The 18146-nt window shown below is 37.5% G+C and overlaps 1 protein-coding gene across 1 annotated transcript in view; it reads right to left on the bottom strand.

The window, feature by feature from the left end:
• Positions 1 to 4225: 4225 nt before the first annotated feature.
• LOC144598400 (ras-related protein Rab-3B) overlaps positions 4226 to 18146 on the bottom strand; it is an 80697-nt gene continuing 66776 nt past the window's right edge. Inside the window, exons 4-5 of the mRNA XM_078408536.1 lie at positions 13556 to 13680; positions 4226 to 12678 (exon numbers count right to left, since the gene is read on the bottom strand). Of these exons, the coding sequence (XP_078264662.1) occupies positions 12491 to 12678; positions 13556 to 13680 (313 nt within the window). The 3' untranslated portion in view covers positions 4226 to 12490. The remainder of the gene's footprint in view (positions 12679 to 13555; positions 13681 to 18146) is intronic.

Raw genomic sequence — 18146 nt, 5'->3', positions numbered from 1 at the left:
GCTGACCTGCTACAAGTGTGTAAAATTTTAGAAATGTGAGATAGTGGAATTGATTATATTGGCATTCATAAATGTTTCTTAGCATCTCATGTCTCTTTGGTCTGATTTGGCATTTGGTAGCCACAGAAGATCCAAAGGATGTTCTCCTGTCAGGATCCTCTACCTTTTCAATGGGAACCTTGTGAAGGCGGATGATCCACAAAAGAGTATTGCGCAGAACAATCCCATACAACAGATTTTTAAAGTTAATTTTTTGAATTTCAAGCTTGCCTGTCACTTCTGTGGCTCATGCCCATTTTCCATCTGTTTGCAGTATTGGCAAAGTTGTGGTCTCTTATTTAAAGGAGCAGCTCCTCAAACTTTGACAGCACCTTAGACCCTCTCATCTGATCTTTGAGCACTTGGTGCAGAGTGGAGCAAGTCTGCTGACATGAACATTCATCAGTCAGCTTTTAGGCATGGCCAAGATGACCATTCACAAAGCAAGGTAGTGACCATCAGGAAGCTCATCCATCTGCCCCTCTTCCGGGTTCCATACATGTCCAGTATCTGTGGGTGAGACCACGCAATGTCCATTGATTCACTGGAGGCCTAGTGGGAAGAAGACAAACATGATGTTCCAGAATCCTGCCTCCATCTATCTCTGGAGTTAACCACTATCTGAGAGATAGGTTATAGTCACTGCATATGGTATCCTTGGTACCATCACTTAAACACTCTGTTCTAAAAACTTAGGCCACCTCTAGTTTAATACTGAACTAAGTATTAATGTTTCCGTTTCTGCCTAATACTCATTTCCATATTTGCGGCTTCTAGCCATTGACATATTTGAAACCCTGTGCTCTTTTCTCTCATAATTTGTGCTGCTTTTTTTGATGAATACAGTGATTATTTAGGATGCAAGAAGCTGAGTGGTGAATAAACAATTCTGAGGGCTGAGCACAGTCCAATGTCTGTACTGGAGTCCCACCCATTCTATGCTCGACATTTCAGATTCATTAACTACAACTAAGAACCAAAAAGGATGTATATGTTATCATTGGAAGCAAGCAATTATTTGAATCAATGATGGAAAAGGCAAAGGAGGACATTAAGCTTGATAGGACATGTACCTTTTTATTCAATGGTGTCAGTAGGTAATTGAATATCAATCTTTTTTTTTTTTAATCACATTTCAATGGAAATGTGTTAGATATTACATCCACTTGGCTTGGTTATTTGCTTACTGCAAAATCTTTTGTAACCTAGATAAAATAGGTTAAATTATTTTTATTATTTTGAAAAAAACTCACCACATTGCCAGCAGATGGAGTCAAACATTTACTGGAAGAAACAGGTAAAGATTCAAATCTAAGCAGACAAATCCAAACATTGATTTTTCATTGTGTCATTTTGATTTTTTTAAATATAATTAGATTTTCTGTTTATAAGTCCTGTTATATATCCTGTTTACAAGTTTATAAACAGAGTTAGGATTTTCTCCAGGAAAATTGCTACTAAATTCTTAGGGTATTGATCAATGGGAATTTATTGGTGTATTTATTTTCAATTAAATTTAGGTCCACAGAAAGTGTTATTTTTCTAGTAAGTGGTTCAATTGAACACATTTTAGAAGAATTATCTGTTCCCACAAGGACAGCCAAACAATTCAATGTTAACTCTAAAGTAGCACCATTGGTAGGGAGATTTCATCTGCTGCTTCCACATGTCACAGAATGACAATGCAAACTTTTGATAGTAGTCCAGACTCTCCACCATCTTATTCGGCTTGGATGTTGAAAATTAAAATCCTGATTATGGATTGAAGTCTGGATTATACTTTCCCTAAATCTTGATTTCCAAAAAAATAGATTAGCCTGTCTCCATATCATTTTGATCCATAAGTTATAGGAGCAGAGTGAGGCCATTCGGCCCATCAATTCTACTCCGCCATTCAACCATGGCTGATCTATCGTCCCCTCTCAACCCCATTCTCCTGCCTTCTCCCCATAACCCCTGATACCTGATTCACATTTGCAACTGTCAGTCTTTAAATCTTTTTATTAAGATTGACATTAAATTCTGCTGATTGTTCAATGGGATATAATACTAAAAATCTCCCATTTATTCTTTGTATTGAAGTTCTCATGGGCACGTGGAATAATCTTGGACTTCCTGGAGTTTGGAGTGAAACATTATGGCATTATTGTACAGAAATAACACCATAGATATTAAATTTAAAATACACACTATGAAAACTTGAAAGTAGGATCCGGTGGTCTGATCATTGAAGAGGTGATGGATAGGGCCTTCACTTGTCTACATGATCCTATCACTACCTTTCTTGAGAAAACCGAGCACCATAGCATGGGAGGGTTGGCATAGGAATCAGACTCTTGAATTTATCCTAGCTGTTGATAGAATGGGAAATTGCAACAATCTGGAGTAGCTGTTTTTGGTAAATTAGAAGCATTGGAAAAGGAGTGATGTTTAGAGACACAGCATGGATGCAGAGCTTTTGACCACTGAGTCCACTCCAACCATCGATTCACACTAGTTCTACGTTATCCCACTTTCTCACCTACTCCCTACACATCAGGGTCACTTACCGTACAAACCCTCACTTCTTGGGGATGTGTAAGGAAACTGGAACATTTGGAGGAAACCCACGCAGTCACAGGGGGAATGTGCAACCATTCACTCACAGTACCTGAGGTCCAGATCGAATCCGTGTCTCTGGCACTGTGAGACAGCAGTACTACCTGCTGCGCTACAGTGCTTCCCGTGGTTGGAACAGCAGAATTATGTTTGGGAAGGAAGTCAAAAATAAATGATCGATGAAGGGTATCAAGGCATGTGAGACAAAGGTGCTAAATGTCATTGAGATGCCAAGTAGGAATGCTCCAAGTAAATGACAAATCAGGAATGCAAGAATGAGACTTAGTTCATTATCCAAATTGGACAACCTAATGATTTTTAAACATTGTCTTCAAGTGAAAGTTGTCATAAGAAATAAATTTACTCAAACAAAAAGTGTTTTTTTAAAACATTTACAGGGACAAAATGATAGATCTTTAAAACTAATTTGGAAGACTACAATTCATTCTTCAGCTGCCTACTCTCCTTTGATGTTTAATCTTGCTTTTATTTCCTTCTCCAAAAATTGAAAAAAAACAGGGCAGAAAAAGAACAATTAATTAAATAAATGAAAATGAAGAATAAAGCTGTAGAACAAGAGTAAAAAATTATAAACTGAAAATGGAATGGAATTGGAAGAGGAAATATAGTTAAATATAATAAATAGTCCTGTATTGCTCATATTAATGAACGTGGAAAGAACCAACTAGATTAATAGTGGGGAAAAAAATGTATTTATCTTTTGCAATTATACTTAATTATTTTTGAGAGATAGAGAAAAGACTCTTTCAAAAATTAATTGGATGCATGTCACAAATTGGATTGCATATACTATTGAAAAACCAGGACTGATGGAATAATGGAGTTTGGTCATGTTTTTCTTTTGTCTCTGATGAAATAACCGGGTTAACTAATAAATTTGTTTCACTGAGAACTAAAACTGAAACCATTTACTATGGGACTGCCTAATGAGGATTGTGATTGCTGGACAGCTGGAAAATCTAGCCAGAAATTGTGGTGCTCCTGGAAATAAATTGAAATTTGTCCAGATAATGGATAAGCAAAAATGACACAAGGAACTGCAGTTGCTGGTTTACAAAAAAAAAGACAAAGTGCTGGAATAACGCAGCAAGTCAGGCAGCATCTCTTGAGAATATGGATGGACAATGTTTCTGACTGAAGAAGTGTCCCAACATGAAACATCACTTTTTCATGTTCTTGAGAGATGCTGCCTGACCTGCTGAGTTACTCCAGCACTTTGTCTTCTTTTGATAAGCAAATTATGTTTTTAATTAGTGATGCTATTGCTGGATAATTGAAATAAATAGTTTACAGGAGCCCATGCTTAATCCTTGACAACAAACCATTAAATTTTCATTGAAAATTTGACAAAAATTGCTGGAAGTCACAAATAAAGGATTTTTACGACAAAAGTTTTCTCAAAGAATTTCAGAGTGTTGAGGAAGAAAACTGTTCTAAGAATTCCAGTAAATCATCCAGACTTTGTTCATATCTTTTATATTTTATTTTTAAAAATACACATAAAAAGTTAAAAACATGATCACTTTCCAAACATTTCAAGCAATTTTTAAAGATGAAACTATCCATAAAGCAAACATCTCATATTCTTACACTTTTACATTCTTAAACAAAAAATGAGCATGATATGAATTTTCCCTTTATTTAAGCATATTTAAACTACAAATATCAACAGAAGCATGACTCAATATTTCAAATATTTATCACTAATGTACAACATTCAGATCTATACCACCAGACACTGACAAGGTATTGTTTAAATTTAGTGTTATACTCCAAAATATAATAAATATTTTAATAACACAAGTTGTGTAAAATGGATGGCTGCTGTTTAAATTAAAAATTTCAACACCTAATTTTTTATACATTGATAAATGCAAATCAAATGTTATGATCTTGATTTTTTTTAAACAATTAATTGGCTTTCCTTAAGAGCTTGATCTCACGTCCTTCTGAAGAGGATATCTTACACTTAACCTTTACTCTATCTTTGAACTGTAAACCAATATAGTTCCATCATCTACCAGAAAAACATTTGTATGCAATATGGAGAAAAGCAATATACCTAGAGTACATCATTCTTTGGTTATATAAGAGTTATCAAACCTGAGAGGTTAGCATTAGGATTCCTATCTGCATTTAAAATATGTTGTACAGCCAGAAAGTGTTTGTATTTTAACATAATGGATACAAGGGTGGAGAACTTAGTGGAATATAAATCGGTGTCAATAATTCCTCGTTTAAACATTTAATATAATTTCCTAAATTGTGGATAATGGTGTGTTAAAAAAAAGTAAGCAGAGAGCCTAGACAAAACTTGTTCAGGTTAGAAAGTTTGTACTGTAGATATCCTCCTGCTTAAATACTTCCCTGCCAGCTATTTGCATTTTACATCATCAGTATTGTGTCAGCAAAATTCACAGAGCTAAATATAATGATTAATGTTAAAATTGATTGTAACATTAATTGCTTTTCTGATGTTTGTGACATACAAATCTTTAACAATTACCTCAATTGAATCGTGAGGTATAATGTTTTTTTTTGTTTTTTTAGAGATACAGCGCAGAAACAGGCCCTTTGGCCCACCGGGTCCGCGCCACCCAGCGATCCCCGCGCACTAACACTATCTCACACCCACTAGGAACAATTTTTACATTTTCCCAGCCAATTAACCTACATACCTGTACGTCTTTGGAGTGTGGGAGGAAACCAAAGATCTCGGAGAAAACCCACGGGGAGAACGTACAAACTCCGTACAGACGGCGCCCGTAGTCAGGATCGAACCTGAGTCTCCGGCGCTGCATCCGCTGTAAGGCAGCAACTCTACCGCTGCGCCACCGTGCCGCTGTAGTTTATAACTAAAAAATTTTTAGGTCTCTAATTCTATTTGAGGCATTTTCTCAAATATGCCAGGTGTGTGGAGTAGTAAAGGGTGGAGAAAGTGGGAATAACAGGAAAATTGTTGGGAATTGAAGATTGGGGTTTAATGGAAAAGTAGTGGTGTAGAATGAATTCGGGGTAATAATGACAGTAGATTGAGTAAATGCTGAGGGATTACTTTGAGGAGTGAGCCATGGCTACTGCAGCACACCATGATGCAGTGCATCAGAGAAAAATATCTTGCAGAAGAAGAATGCAGCAACGTTTTCCCCATCCTTGGACTGGATATGGCATAGTGAAGAGGGGACTCATGTGATTGCCAACCCATCAAATTGATTATGTCAAATCCAAAGCTCAACATTCCACAATGTTGTGTGACTAAAAGTAGAAATTGATAAATTTGTTTATTTCGCATTTTATGTGTATTTATTCTTTCCCCACACAAGTTCTGTAAGAGTGAATTTCTGTAACCTGAACATGGGGGCTGCCTCTACCAGGCACCATGCTGGAGAAAAATAATGAAAGTACATTTTTGAGCTTGACTGATCTTGGTAGCTTGGTGAATGGGAATCAAATCAAATCAAATACAAATGACCTGCGTAAAGAAAAGGAAAAGGAAGGAACTACGTGAAATAAAAGTTGATCATAAAGATAATGCAGACACTCCTTGTCTATTATATTCTTGTTTTATCAAAGAAAATTGACACCAATTTAGATAATAAACTATTGTTATATCTGCCTGTTTCCATATGTTGTCTGTGCAAGCAAAGATGAATTAAAGTAATGTACGATGCTTATCGACAACAAAGAAGAAACTGCTCAAAATATTAGCAAAACAAACTCTAGAATAATTACATCCTGTCATCAATGATAATCTGCATCCAAATGTGGCCAGCCTTACTGAAACATGCTGTGGTGTTGCATTCCAGTGCACTTTGCTATTGTACTTTGCTTGGCTAGAAACTGCCTATGTTCATTATCCCTGACTAATGTAACAATATGTTTAGTTTGGATTTTCCAAATCTAGAAACACCCATGTTACAATAAGGTTATGCGGACCTAACCAGCCTAATACTTCAATATCCAGGCGTTAAAGTCACTTAAATGTACACTTTTAAAGCTTTTGTGTACTTGGTAAACAAAAAGGGAAAGGTGCCAGCTTTTCACAATCTTCATTAATGATTTTGGCGGGGTGGGAGCTGCTTTACGTCCTCGTCGTCCACCCTGGGTAGTTCTATGGAACTCTCAAAATTTGCAGCTAAGCATCAACTATGGTACTCTGAAGCAGCAATTGCCACTTTTGATTGGTGTGGTTGACATACGAAAGAAGAGGAATGATTTTGTCTTGGGAAGCAAAAGTCATATTACCAACTTTACTGATGAATCAAAACTAGGTGGAATTGTAAGTAAGAAGGACTTAAATGGGCTTCAAAGGAATATCGATATGAAAAGGAAGTGGCTAAGAACATAGCAGATGGAACATAATTAGAAAAAATGTACTGTTATCAACTTCTAAAATAAAAATAATCAATGGACTGCACACGTAGAGCAAGCTTCACCAGAGTGTATATTGAGTAAAAAAGGAATGTCAAAGGTAAGTGAAATCTGTCTGTCGGTTGTTGATCACATCTTGCAAATGTCCTTCTTGCCTGCTCACTAAAGCAGGCTTAAGTGGATCACAGATGTCATTGGGACTTCAGTGGATTGGTTCAGGGGTGCTTTCAAACTGCTTGGATCCATCGGGATTTTGAGAAGTGGACAGTGTTAAAAACTATTTGTGCATTTCATTGTTTAATGAGTTTGAGCAGAAGACATTAAGGGTAAGTTGAAGAGTTGCAGCGGGCCACAAATGATTAGAGGGAATTATGTTTCACTTGCCCGCTACAAAGAACCTTCTAGTAAGCCATGTTACTCTCAATAATGATTTCAGACAAAAAGAAAAATATAGAAAGACGACCAAGAAATTGGTTAAAAAAATCTTGGTTAAAGGGAAAATGAAAAGTATTCACAAGATAATGAGTATTCAAAAATAGGAACAAACAGAGGAGCCCTCAATAGAAGTGCATTCAATCAATTTGTAAAGGTAAAGTTAGGAGCAAACCCATCCAGGCTTCCTTTAGAAGTGAATTAATTCCCTTTCTTTTTATAAACAAATCTCACTGCATTTCCCAACTCAAAAGGAGACTAAAAAGTGAAAGGTGATATTTAATCATTTGGATTGCTTTACAACTCAAACATTTCTACTGAATAGCAAAATCAGGTGAGGCAAGAATGGTGTATTGCTCAATGTGTTAATAGCTTTTAGCAGGAGAAACCATACGAGTATATTATCACTGTCTGGCATTAACCATGTTACCACAATATCTAAATCTATTAACACAAAATAGTTTGCATGTTTTCATTGTACATTTAATATAGAAACCACACGTTAAAGTTTGCTGCTGGAAATAGTTTCACACCAGTGAGAATGTTGTAGTGCCCCCCACAGATAGGAGGATATAATTACAGTTAAAGTGTAGGTCCCAGAATTTGAATGCACTTCAGACATACTTTCAATAGTTACTGTCCTTAAATTATTTTAAGTTTCTGCTTTGACGTAAGTGCCCTACTGTTTCTGGATGCTATTCAATACCTACCTTAATTTGTACATTAACTGTAAATAGACCCTCTTGTCTCCAAAATAAACAATATAGGAATGTTGTACATTTAGCATTGACAAATTTACTTTACAGAGCTGTACAGAAAATAAAAACATTGTTTCTAACAACTCCAGGTCAGACAAGTGTTTTGGATTTTTTTTTTCTGTACAGCTCTGTAAAGTGAATTTGTAATTATTAAATGTGCAACATTCCTAAATACTTTTGGAGAAACTACTGGCTGTATGATCAGGAAGTAATCCTACCCATCCTGAAAAGTAAAAATGCAGACTCTCACTTCAAAACATGTGCTAATAACAAAGTGATGGAGTATCTCAGTGGGTCAGATAGCATCTGTAGAGAGAATAGATCAGTATGTTTTCAGGTCAGGACCCTTCTTCAGACTGATTGTAGCAAATGGAGGAAGCTGGAAAAGAGTGGTGGGGTGGAACAATGCCTGGCAAATGTTAGGTGAGTACAGGTTTGGAGGATTTGATTGGCAGATGGGCAGACAAAGACCAGAGATGTAAAGGAGAAAGAGAAGCATCAGATAAGGAGAGAGGAGTAAAAAGTAAAGCCAGAGGGAGGGATATAGGTGGAAGGGGACAGGGATCATGGGAAAATTGGGTGCACCAGGGTGGGGGAGTATTACTTAAAATTGGAGAATTTAATGTTCATAGCATTGGGTTGCAATCTACCCAAGTGGAATGGAGTTGAACATTTAAATATCATCCAAACAATACATGTAAATTTACATGTTCACCCCTAGGTGGAGCTTCAAAGTAAGCCAACATTGTCTCAAACAAGGTAGAAGTCAAAACAAATAATTTTCCATGTGCTTTCTATCCCATTTTTTTTTTAAATCGAGAAAAATGTGTATAGAAACTGAGATAATAGTAAGTGAAATATTCACACACAGTATATACATACACACAATTTCAATTTCATATTGCACTTATTTGGCCTTTTTGCCCTGAATAGGACATTAGTTTGAAATGTGGTCTGTTTTGCAGTAAGATTTAACAGCTTTATGCTGTGAAATGGAAAAAGTGGGAAACATTTAGCTTTATACAAATTCCAGTGATGTGAATTGAGTATCTTATCATCATTTATAATGATGACCCATGACCATATTAATTATAGTAAAGCTTGCAAAATGTTGAATCATAAATGCAAGGTGAAAGTTGAAACCCTGGCTGCAAATCAGGGGAAGAATCTGTAGTGGGATATTGAGCACTGCTGATTAGTTACACTAAATTTTTTGTAGTACAATGTAGTTTGGCTTCACTTTGAAGCACACAGTGTGCTGAAGGACGGAAAACAAGGGTCATAACAAGAACATAAGCTACTAATGTTTTGGCTTTTGCAAAAAAACTAATGTAAATATAATCAGTGTAAAATAAATTTCAACCCTGCTGTTGATCATTGTAGAGTTTGAAAATAATTGAAATTGAAATTTAACTTGATAAAGAGCTAACTTTACCAATGCTCTACTAACATTAAATGTAAAAAAAGCTTACGGGTGACAGTGATCAACTGAGACTGAATGAAAAATGATGTGGATGTGTCAGGTCCACTCAGTAAAACTGACTCCATAATACTCCTGGCACTTTGCGTCTATCCACAACGCTGTAAGCAATTAACTGTTTCAAGTCTGTGCAAAAAGAAAAAATGGGCAGAAACCATTGAAAGAGATTTTACACTATGTAACATAAGGTAATAAGCATGTTGGCTCTCCAACAGAGCTTTGCACTCTCTCTTAAAAAAAAAACGTGACCACCAATACACAACACAGATAATCGAGTCTCAGGGTGACGTATAGTTACTATGTGCAGAAGGTTATTTGCAGATTGTTCAATATAATCGTGTTTTCTCCATCAGAATGTAATTTAACCCTGATTACTGGTTCCAAAAAGAAATGAATAGCCTATTTTAAGAAGCTGCCATGTAACATTTAAAAAACCTGGGGAAATTTTGGCTGTAGCCAGCATATATGCAGGAACTGAAGCAGGAAAAATACTACAGTATTATAATAGCGCAAAAAAAAGTCTGGAGAACTTCAGCAGGTTAGACAGCATCTTTGGAGGTAGAGAGATAGCCGCCATTTCAGGTCAAGACCCTGTATCTTGAATGGACTACCCAATTAACATGACCATCCACAGATTGCTGCATTTCTGACATTACAAAAGCAGATGTTCTTGAAATATTCTCCCTCCAGCAGAAAAGGACTTTATGTAATAAGAACAAAGCCATATAAATACATATTTTTTTCCTAATTTCTTTCTTTGTGGCATTCCCCTTAATTTTCTCCTTATTTTTTACATAATTATTTTTCACCTACTCGGATAGAACCACCTGCACTCTTGCACCCACAATTGTGATTAATTATGCAAATGTTTCACAAGCAAAACTGAATGCTATTGGCAAGAGATTCTGCAATCTGTGCAAATCAAAGTAGAAGTAATTTTCACCTGAAAATGAAAAGTGCTCTCTTAGTGCATACTATTCTATTACTGTCCCATCAATCTCCCATCTGATTTTTTTTGCTTTCCTAATCAATGTACAGCTCTGGCAATGCAAAAGCATTTTTGGATTATTCTGTAATGTAAGAAACTTTATATAAAAACAAGCTATTTTTGTTAATGGTTTTGTAGATAGTAGAGTTTGATATCATAAGATTATAAGAACCAGTGGAATGCCACTTTACGCCACCATTCAATGGTATGTCACTGTTCCTGTCCCTTGTTCCATTTTGCTGCCCAAACCTCATCCTCTGGCTCCTTTTGTGGATGAAAAAATATTAATTTCAGTTTTGAACATATCCCAAAGCTGAATATCCACACCCCTCTTATGAAAAGAAGTCAAACAGTTACAATTCTTAGAATAAAGAAAGTTCAAAGTATTTCAATCTCATATTGCCCTTAACCCTCCTTGGCTCCAAAGCTGCTAAAGCAGCGTCCACTTTTATTGTCCATCTGAGAGTCTTGTACATCACTTCCCATTCTTCTAACCTGAGTATAGGCCAGTTTTACCACATGTCTCATCAATGGATAATCCCCTATTCCATCAATAAATCTAATGACACTTTATTGCACTTACTCCAAAACAAGTATATCCTTTAATTTCAGAGACTAAACCTGTACAGAATATTTGGTTGTGATTTAACAAAAGCTCTGTACAATCCCAGCAAGATTTCTTTATTAATGTTGAATTTCCCTTCACTGTCATGACATGCAAATAGAGAGGTGTTGGGAAGACTGGATATTGGAACACATGTTATTACTCTCTTGATCAATTATATGACCACTGCACAAGAACTGTTGCAGGAAATGTGTTCTAGCATGCACTGTTAACAGCCCCTAAGTATCACAGATTCTAATTCTAATCCTCCACTTCTACTACCACGTCCCACCCACCATATTGTCCTTAATACTTTGCTGCTGAAGACTGCAGACTTAGCTAATGTGGTTGATTTGATATTTAGTATTTTTCATGATAATACTCCTCTTGATCCTTCTGGAATCGCAGCAGACCTGCACCATTGCTGGGATTCAGTAGCATGTCCAAACTTGGTCATGAGAGCCCATCCTGTGCCCTAATGATGTTACACACAGGAAATTGGATCAAGGAATATAGTGGCATACCTCCAGACCATCACTTCAAAGAGACAACTCATGTGTCACACTATGAGAACTTATCCTGATTTTCACGGCAATTAGACTGTAGTTAAAAGTTTAATAAATTATAACTATAGAATCTAATCCCTGTAGAATATACTAAAAAGGACGTTATAGGCATTGAAGTCCAATAATGCTCTTACTTTTACAAAGTAATTTAAATTTAATGTAATATTTCTTCCATTTACTTTACGTCAAATCAGCCAAAGAGATTCTTCTGCCAACTTTTCAACTGCTCTTTTAAACCTATCACTTAATTCTGATAGGTTATTTTGAATTCATTGGTTTACTAGATTGATTTCTTCATGATAACCTCTTTACAACTTCTCTAACTAAACCAAGTTGCAGCAAGTATTTAAACATTGAAAATCTCTACTTCCAATTCAGAAGGACTGAAATGGCTCAGTTTCAGAAATATCTACATAATCAATTAGTAATATAATAAAGTTTGTAACGCAGTTGATGTCCACTTTGTACAAAAGTACATAACATTTAAACACATCTTAAAGAATAAATAAATATTACTTCTACCATCTATATAATATCGAAAGAATTGACATTGGATTGCCTTCATAGCACATGCAACTTTAAAGTGAAGCAAGATAACAAGGGAAAGGTCAAAGATCATCAAGATGTTGGTCACTAGCAGGCACAGTTCTGCTGCATTAATGGTTGGTTATCTGTCAGCCGCATGTTCTTATTGCCACCTGCCATTGATGGATCAGAATCAAGGCTTTCAGACATTTTCTCGCATATGATATCTACTAGACATTCAAAGACCTGCTTGACATTGATGTTTTCTTTGGCACTGACCTCAAAAAACTCAAATCCTGTCAAAAGAAAGAAACAAAAGGTGATCCATATATTAATGTTATGAGAAAATGGACAAAATCTACAAATATAATCCAACATTTTTAGGAAGGCTTCATGTGTGCTCATCCTCACCATAAACACAATTAATTTAATCGTAACTAGGAATTTATTTTAAGTTCTATTCAATGTTAGTGGCCCGATGTTGAATTATTACATCACTTTTGCAAAGGGAATGATAAATAGTATTATGGAATTCTCAAATTAAAAGTTAGTTCCTTTTTTGTGCGTATCACTGACTTTGGTTCTACTAAATTTTCAGGTGAGGTATTCCTTGAACAATTTTGCATTTTTCTAGTGACTCTTACAAACTTTTACTGATGCACCATAGAAAGCATATTGTCAGGTTGCATCACAGCTTGGTTTGGGAACAGCTCTGCCCAAGACCACAAGAAATTGCAAAGAGTTGTAGATAAAGCCCAGTCCATCACACAGACCAGACTTCCCACCGTTGACTCCTTCTACGCTTCACTCTGCCACGGAAGGACAGACAGAATAATCAAAGTCTTGTCCGACCCCAGTCATCCCTTCTCCCTACTACGGTCCGGCAGAAGATACCGAAGCTTGAAAGTACACCTCTGTTGTCAAGCTTCTGAGCAGTCCTTCCATAAGCTAGGGTACTGTCCAATTCTACCCCATTGTGAACATTGGAATTTGGCTATAGAACTGATGTGCCACGATGCTGGAACTAGATTCTGTACTTTATATCTTCCCCTTTGCTCTATCTATTGTACTTGAGTTTGATTTGATTGTGTTTATGTGATATATCTGATCTGTTTGGATAGCATGCAAAACAAAGCTTTTCACTGTACCAAATTACACATGACAATCACCTACCCAACTGCTCAGCCAGATGTTTTCCCTTTGCAGCAGGAATTACACGTTCATCTTCCATATCACACTTATTTCCAACAAGGATGACTTGTGCATTGTCCCACGAATAGGTCTTGATTTGGGTTGCCCTGTTCCAAAAGCAATTGTAATTAACAGAGAACTGCAGAGAAATTCTTAAAGAACATGAAATGTTTTTTTCTTTAATGCGCATGAAAATATATTTCAGCAGTTACTACAATGTATGTAGTATAATTGTAATATACTGGACTTTAGAGAAATGCAAGAAATATGTATGAAGAATTGGGGCTTGGAGGTAAAGTCACAAAGTGAAAAAAATACCATTTGAAATAATGAGGAACCAAATGGCACAGATAATATTGATTAAAAAAAACCCAAGAAAAGTCAGGTACAAAATTAACAAATATCAGAACAGACTTAAAATCAGAAAAAAATCTTCTTTGATTAGTGAATGTGAATCAATTAGCCTTTTCTTATTTTGTGCTTTCTCAAGTTCTAGGAATTGAGCCATCTCCTCACTGTGTCACTCAATGTTAACAAGTAGCACAAGAGGAGCTACAAATTTTCTTTTCAATTCTTTGTTTTCCTAAATGCAGTGATTTATGGATGCTTGTGGTTTTCTTGGCTTTGGGTTATTCCTCACTGAATCTAAAAGGTGTCAGCACAATTGTAGCAGGTTTAATAGGTTAGCTCAATTCTGTGTTCATCTAATGTCCATGTGAATACATTTTTACAAAATGTTATGTAATACTCATCTTTGTTAACTTCTGTGGATTTCATTGTAGAAATGGTCGAATTCATATTTTCGATCCTCCATAAGCCAGACCTCATCAACAGTTCTACCGGGAACACAATGGCACAGCTGGTAGAGCTGCTGCCTCACAGCTGCAGTGACCAGGGTTCATCTAGTGTATTTATTCACAAAATGCTGGAGTAACTCAGCAGGTCAGGCAGCATCTCGGGAGAGAAGGAATGGGTGACGTTTCGGGTCGAGACCCTTCTTCAGACTAGTGTGCAGGTAAATGGTAGGATCTGAGCAAAGTACTACCTAATTAAGGGACTCCTTCCCCCCCCCCGCCCTACAACTCCACATCCTGTGCCCCTTCCCCCCACCTAGTCCCAAATATTTAGCAACATTCAAACCACTATTGAAATGAAATTACTATAAAAACTACTGATAAGAATTTAATATTTTTTTTAAATGCAGGCACAAATAATGGGAAATATGCAAGTTGTCTTCCTTATAGCAATAAAATCTCGGTTGAAATTAATATTTGTACAGATTCTGGTACATGGTCTATGCACAGATTCCCCAGTATAAGTACTAATGAATCTTGGAAAATTGTGCTCCACCTCTGGATGACACAGTGGCAGATGGTATTGTCAGATTTGCCAGCAAGAATCAGTCAACATGTTCAAGACATCTGTATTTGATGACACATGCATTCAAGTCCTGCACATGCTTACATTTGTGCAAGTGAATGCCAGAAAGTTTGTCACAGAACTGTCCAGATTTAACCTGTTCTTATATGTCTAAGCTTAATTCCAACTAATTCAACACCAGAATCATTCAAAGAGCAGGCTGCTAGATTAAGACAAGAAGGTACTCAAGCAGCAGATTAGAATTTTCAGTTCAGAAACAGGTCAAAATATCAGAACAAAAACAGTAAAGATGCATCATGCATCTTCACTCATTGAAAGCATTTTAGCATCCGAGTTGGATAATTAAGATGCCTTGCTCTAAGACTTGAGCTGAAACACTGGAAAAATCAGTCCGTCTAGTCTGATACTTTATGCTATTCTGTGCATGGGATGTAAAACGAAGACACTGACTTCAATTCTCTTCTCCTTTCCTTCTAAATATTGTGTTTGATTTTTTTTGTAGTCATTGTATCAACATTTTTGCCAGAAGGCAATTGATGGGGTACCGCATAAAAGACAGATAAAAACTCACTTTTATGTTAACTTGGACTGAAGGCAGTTGGAATACATGGACTTGGAAAATGTTACCATGCAGTACCCCTAGGATTAGTCTTGGTCCAGATGGCTACTACTGCCAGATTTCTACTGCATACTAAAAATTTAGTGAGCCATTAAACATGCAGTAATTTATATATTTTTTGAATTGTAAATACCTGAAATCATACATTCAATTATTTTCAAGTGTTGGTGCGGTAAACTTTTAAACTGCTTACTAGTTTCCAAATCATTGTGACCTGTGCACCATACATATTGTCAATCATTTTTTATTTTCCCTTATATTGGAAATACCCAGTTTCCTTTTGCCAGCCAACATTGTTACATCAAGTACATTACAGACACAGTGGTCATGGGCACAGTGGTAGAGTTGTTGCCTTACAGCGAATGCAGCGCCGGAGACCCAGGTTCGATCCCGACTACGTGTGCTGTCTGTACGGAGTTTGTACGTTCTCCCCGTGACCTGCGTGGGGTTTCTCCGAGATGTTCAGTTTCCTCCCACACTCCAAAGACGTACAGGTTTGTAGGTTAATTGGCTTGGTAAATGTAAAAATTGTTCCAAGTGGGTATAGGATAGTGTTAATGTGTGGGAATCGCTGGTCAGCGCAGACCCGGTGGGCCGAAGGGCCTGTTTCCGCGCTGTATCTCTAACTAACTAACTAGGGCGGCACGGTAGCGCAGCGGTAGAGTTGCTGCTTTACAGCGAATGCAGCGCCGGAGACTCAGGTTCGATCCTGACTACGGGTGCTGCACTGTAAGGAGTTTGTACGTTCTCCCCGTGACCTGCGTGGGTTTTCTCCGAGATCTTCGGTTTCCTCCCACACTCCAAAGACGTACTGGTATGTAGGTTAATTGGCTGGGTAAATGTAAAAATTGTCCCTAGTGGGTGTAGGATAGTGTTAATGTACGGGGATCACTGGGCGGCATGGACTTGGAGGGCCGAAAAGGCCTGTTTCCGGCTGTATATATATGATATGATATGATAAACTCTAGTGGTGGATGAGAGTTCTGGAATTAGCAGGGTATATGTCAGTCCATGTGGATGTAAAACATTTATGGCACCTTGAAATTAGCAGAAAGCTCTGATGTTATGGGCAGCACTCTTTCCTCTTGTAAGATTTGAGAAGTTTTCCCTCATTCTGAAATCAACACCAAACCAAACAGCTGCAGTTTGGACATTTTAAACGGGAGACTGGGGCTGATAGCGGAGAAAGGCTGCAGTCAGTTTACCAAGGGATGTCACAATCTGTGGGTCCTAAGATGGCTGCAGGACCTCGTGACTAGCCACAAAAGTAAAAACCTTACAGCCCAGTCTCTAGGTTTCTGCAAAGCCACGGCCAGAACAATGGATGGGTATTGGCCATGCAGAAACCTGCGAAACCAGGTCGAAGTCCAGACACTGGGGCGCTGACATCAGCATACTCACAATGCCCCAAGCCGACCTACACAGTTAATCTCGTTAAGGGGGCACAATAGCCCATAGAAAACTACCTGGTAGGTGATGGGAAACTAGTTAAACCCATCACCTCGCAACGAAATACCAATTAACATTGTCTGGCCATCCCCGGTACCCCCGGACATAAGCGCAGATCAGAGAGAGAACTCATACATATCTTTTTGAACAAAGAGATCCCGAGATCTGGCGGGAGATAGGACGGGTCAGAATAGTATAACTGGCCACGACTTTTGGGTTTTAAACTGAAGAAGAAATACTGGAAGAAGAAGCTCATGCTAGAAGAAACCTGCAACTCACGCAAGAAGGAAGTCAAACGGATGCAGGAGGAAGAAAGAGACAGGCAAGAAGAACGGATGCAAGAAAGAGGAACAGGCACGCAACTCGAGAAGAAATACTGAAAACCGAACAGCCAGTAACCCCAGTAATAGCCCCATGGTGAGCATGTACCCCGATCTTACATATCCTGGACATAGTTTAGTGTAGAGGGGAGGGTGGTTTGAATAAACATGGGTGTGTTAAAGGAATATGTGTTGGTCAATTTTGCGATGTGTCGTACGTTCCCCATCTTACAGTCGTGTATATGTCTTGTAGAACTGTGCGTTTTAGAATTCGGAGTAAAAGGTATTCATGTATTCGGTATGTGTCTTATGGATATGTCTTATAGAACTGTATAAGTATTCATGTACAATAGTCCCAAGCGCTAAATAAAAGCCTTTTTTATTTAAACCCTGGTTTTCAAATCTGGTCTGGTTGAATTTTTCTGCACTATAAACGATCCTGCATCTAAGTCCAGTGTCTAGAACCGTAAGGGGTGAGTGGGTCGAACCACTCACGGGGAACCAGTGTTCGCGGCCTGGTCAAGGGATCAGAGCAAGGCACGGGGACCTTAGGTCGGGCGAAAGCTCGGCGCAGAAACCCCTTACACTCTACAAACAACACTGCAATTTATTTTGTCATTCCATTTGGTCATTTAATTCAAGTGTTAATAAATGTAAGTATTACCTTTAAAATTGACAGTTATACACATTATAGAGGCTGATTTTAAGAAAGTAATCAAATTTTAGCATTGGCTTAGTTGGCTAAGGGACAATCAAAATGCAACCAGTGATAATTGAATGTTCAGAATTTAATATTAAATGGGTA

Source organism: Rhinoraja longicauda, chromosome 11, assembly GCF_053455715.1.
Source record: "Rhinoraja longicauda isolate Sanriku21f chromosome 11, sRhiLon1.1, whole genome shotgun sequence".
NCBI lineage: Eukaryota > Metazoa > Chordata > Chondrichthyes > Rajiformes > Arhynchobatidae > Rhinoraja > Rhinoraja longicauda.
This window is presented reverse-complemented; position numbering and strand designations above follow the sequence as displayed.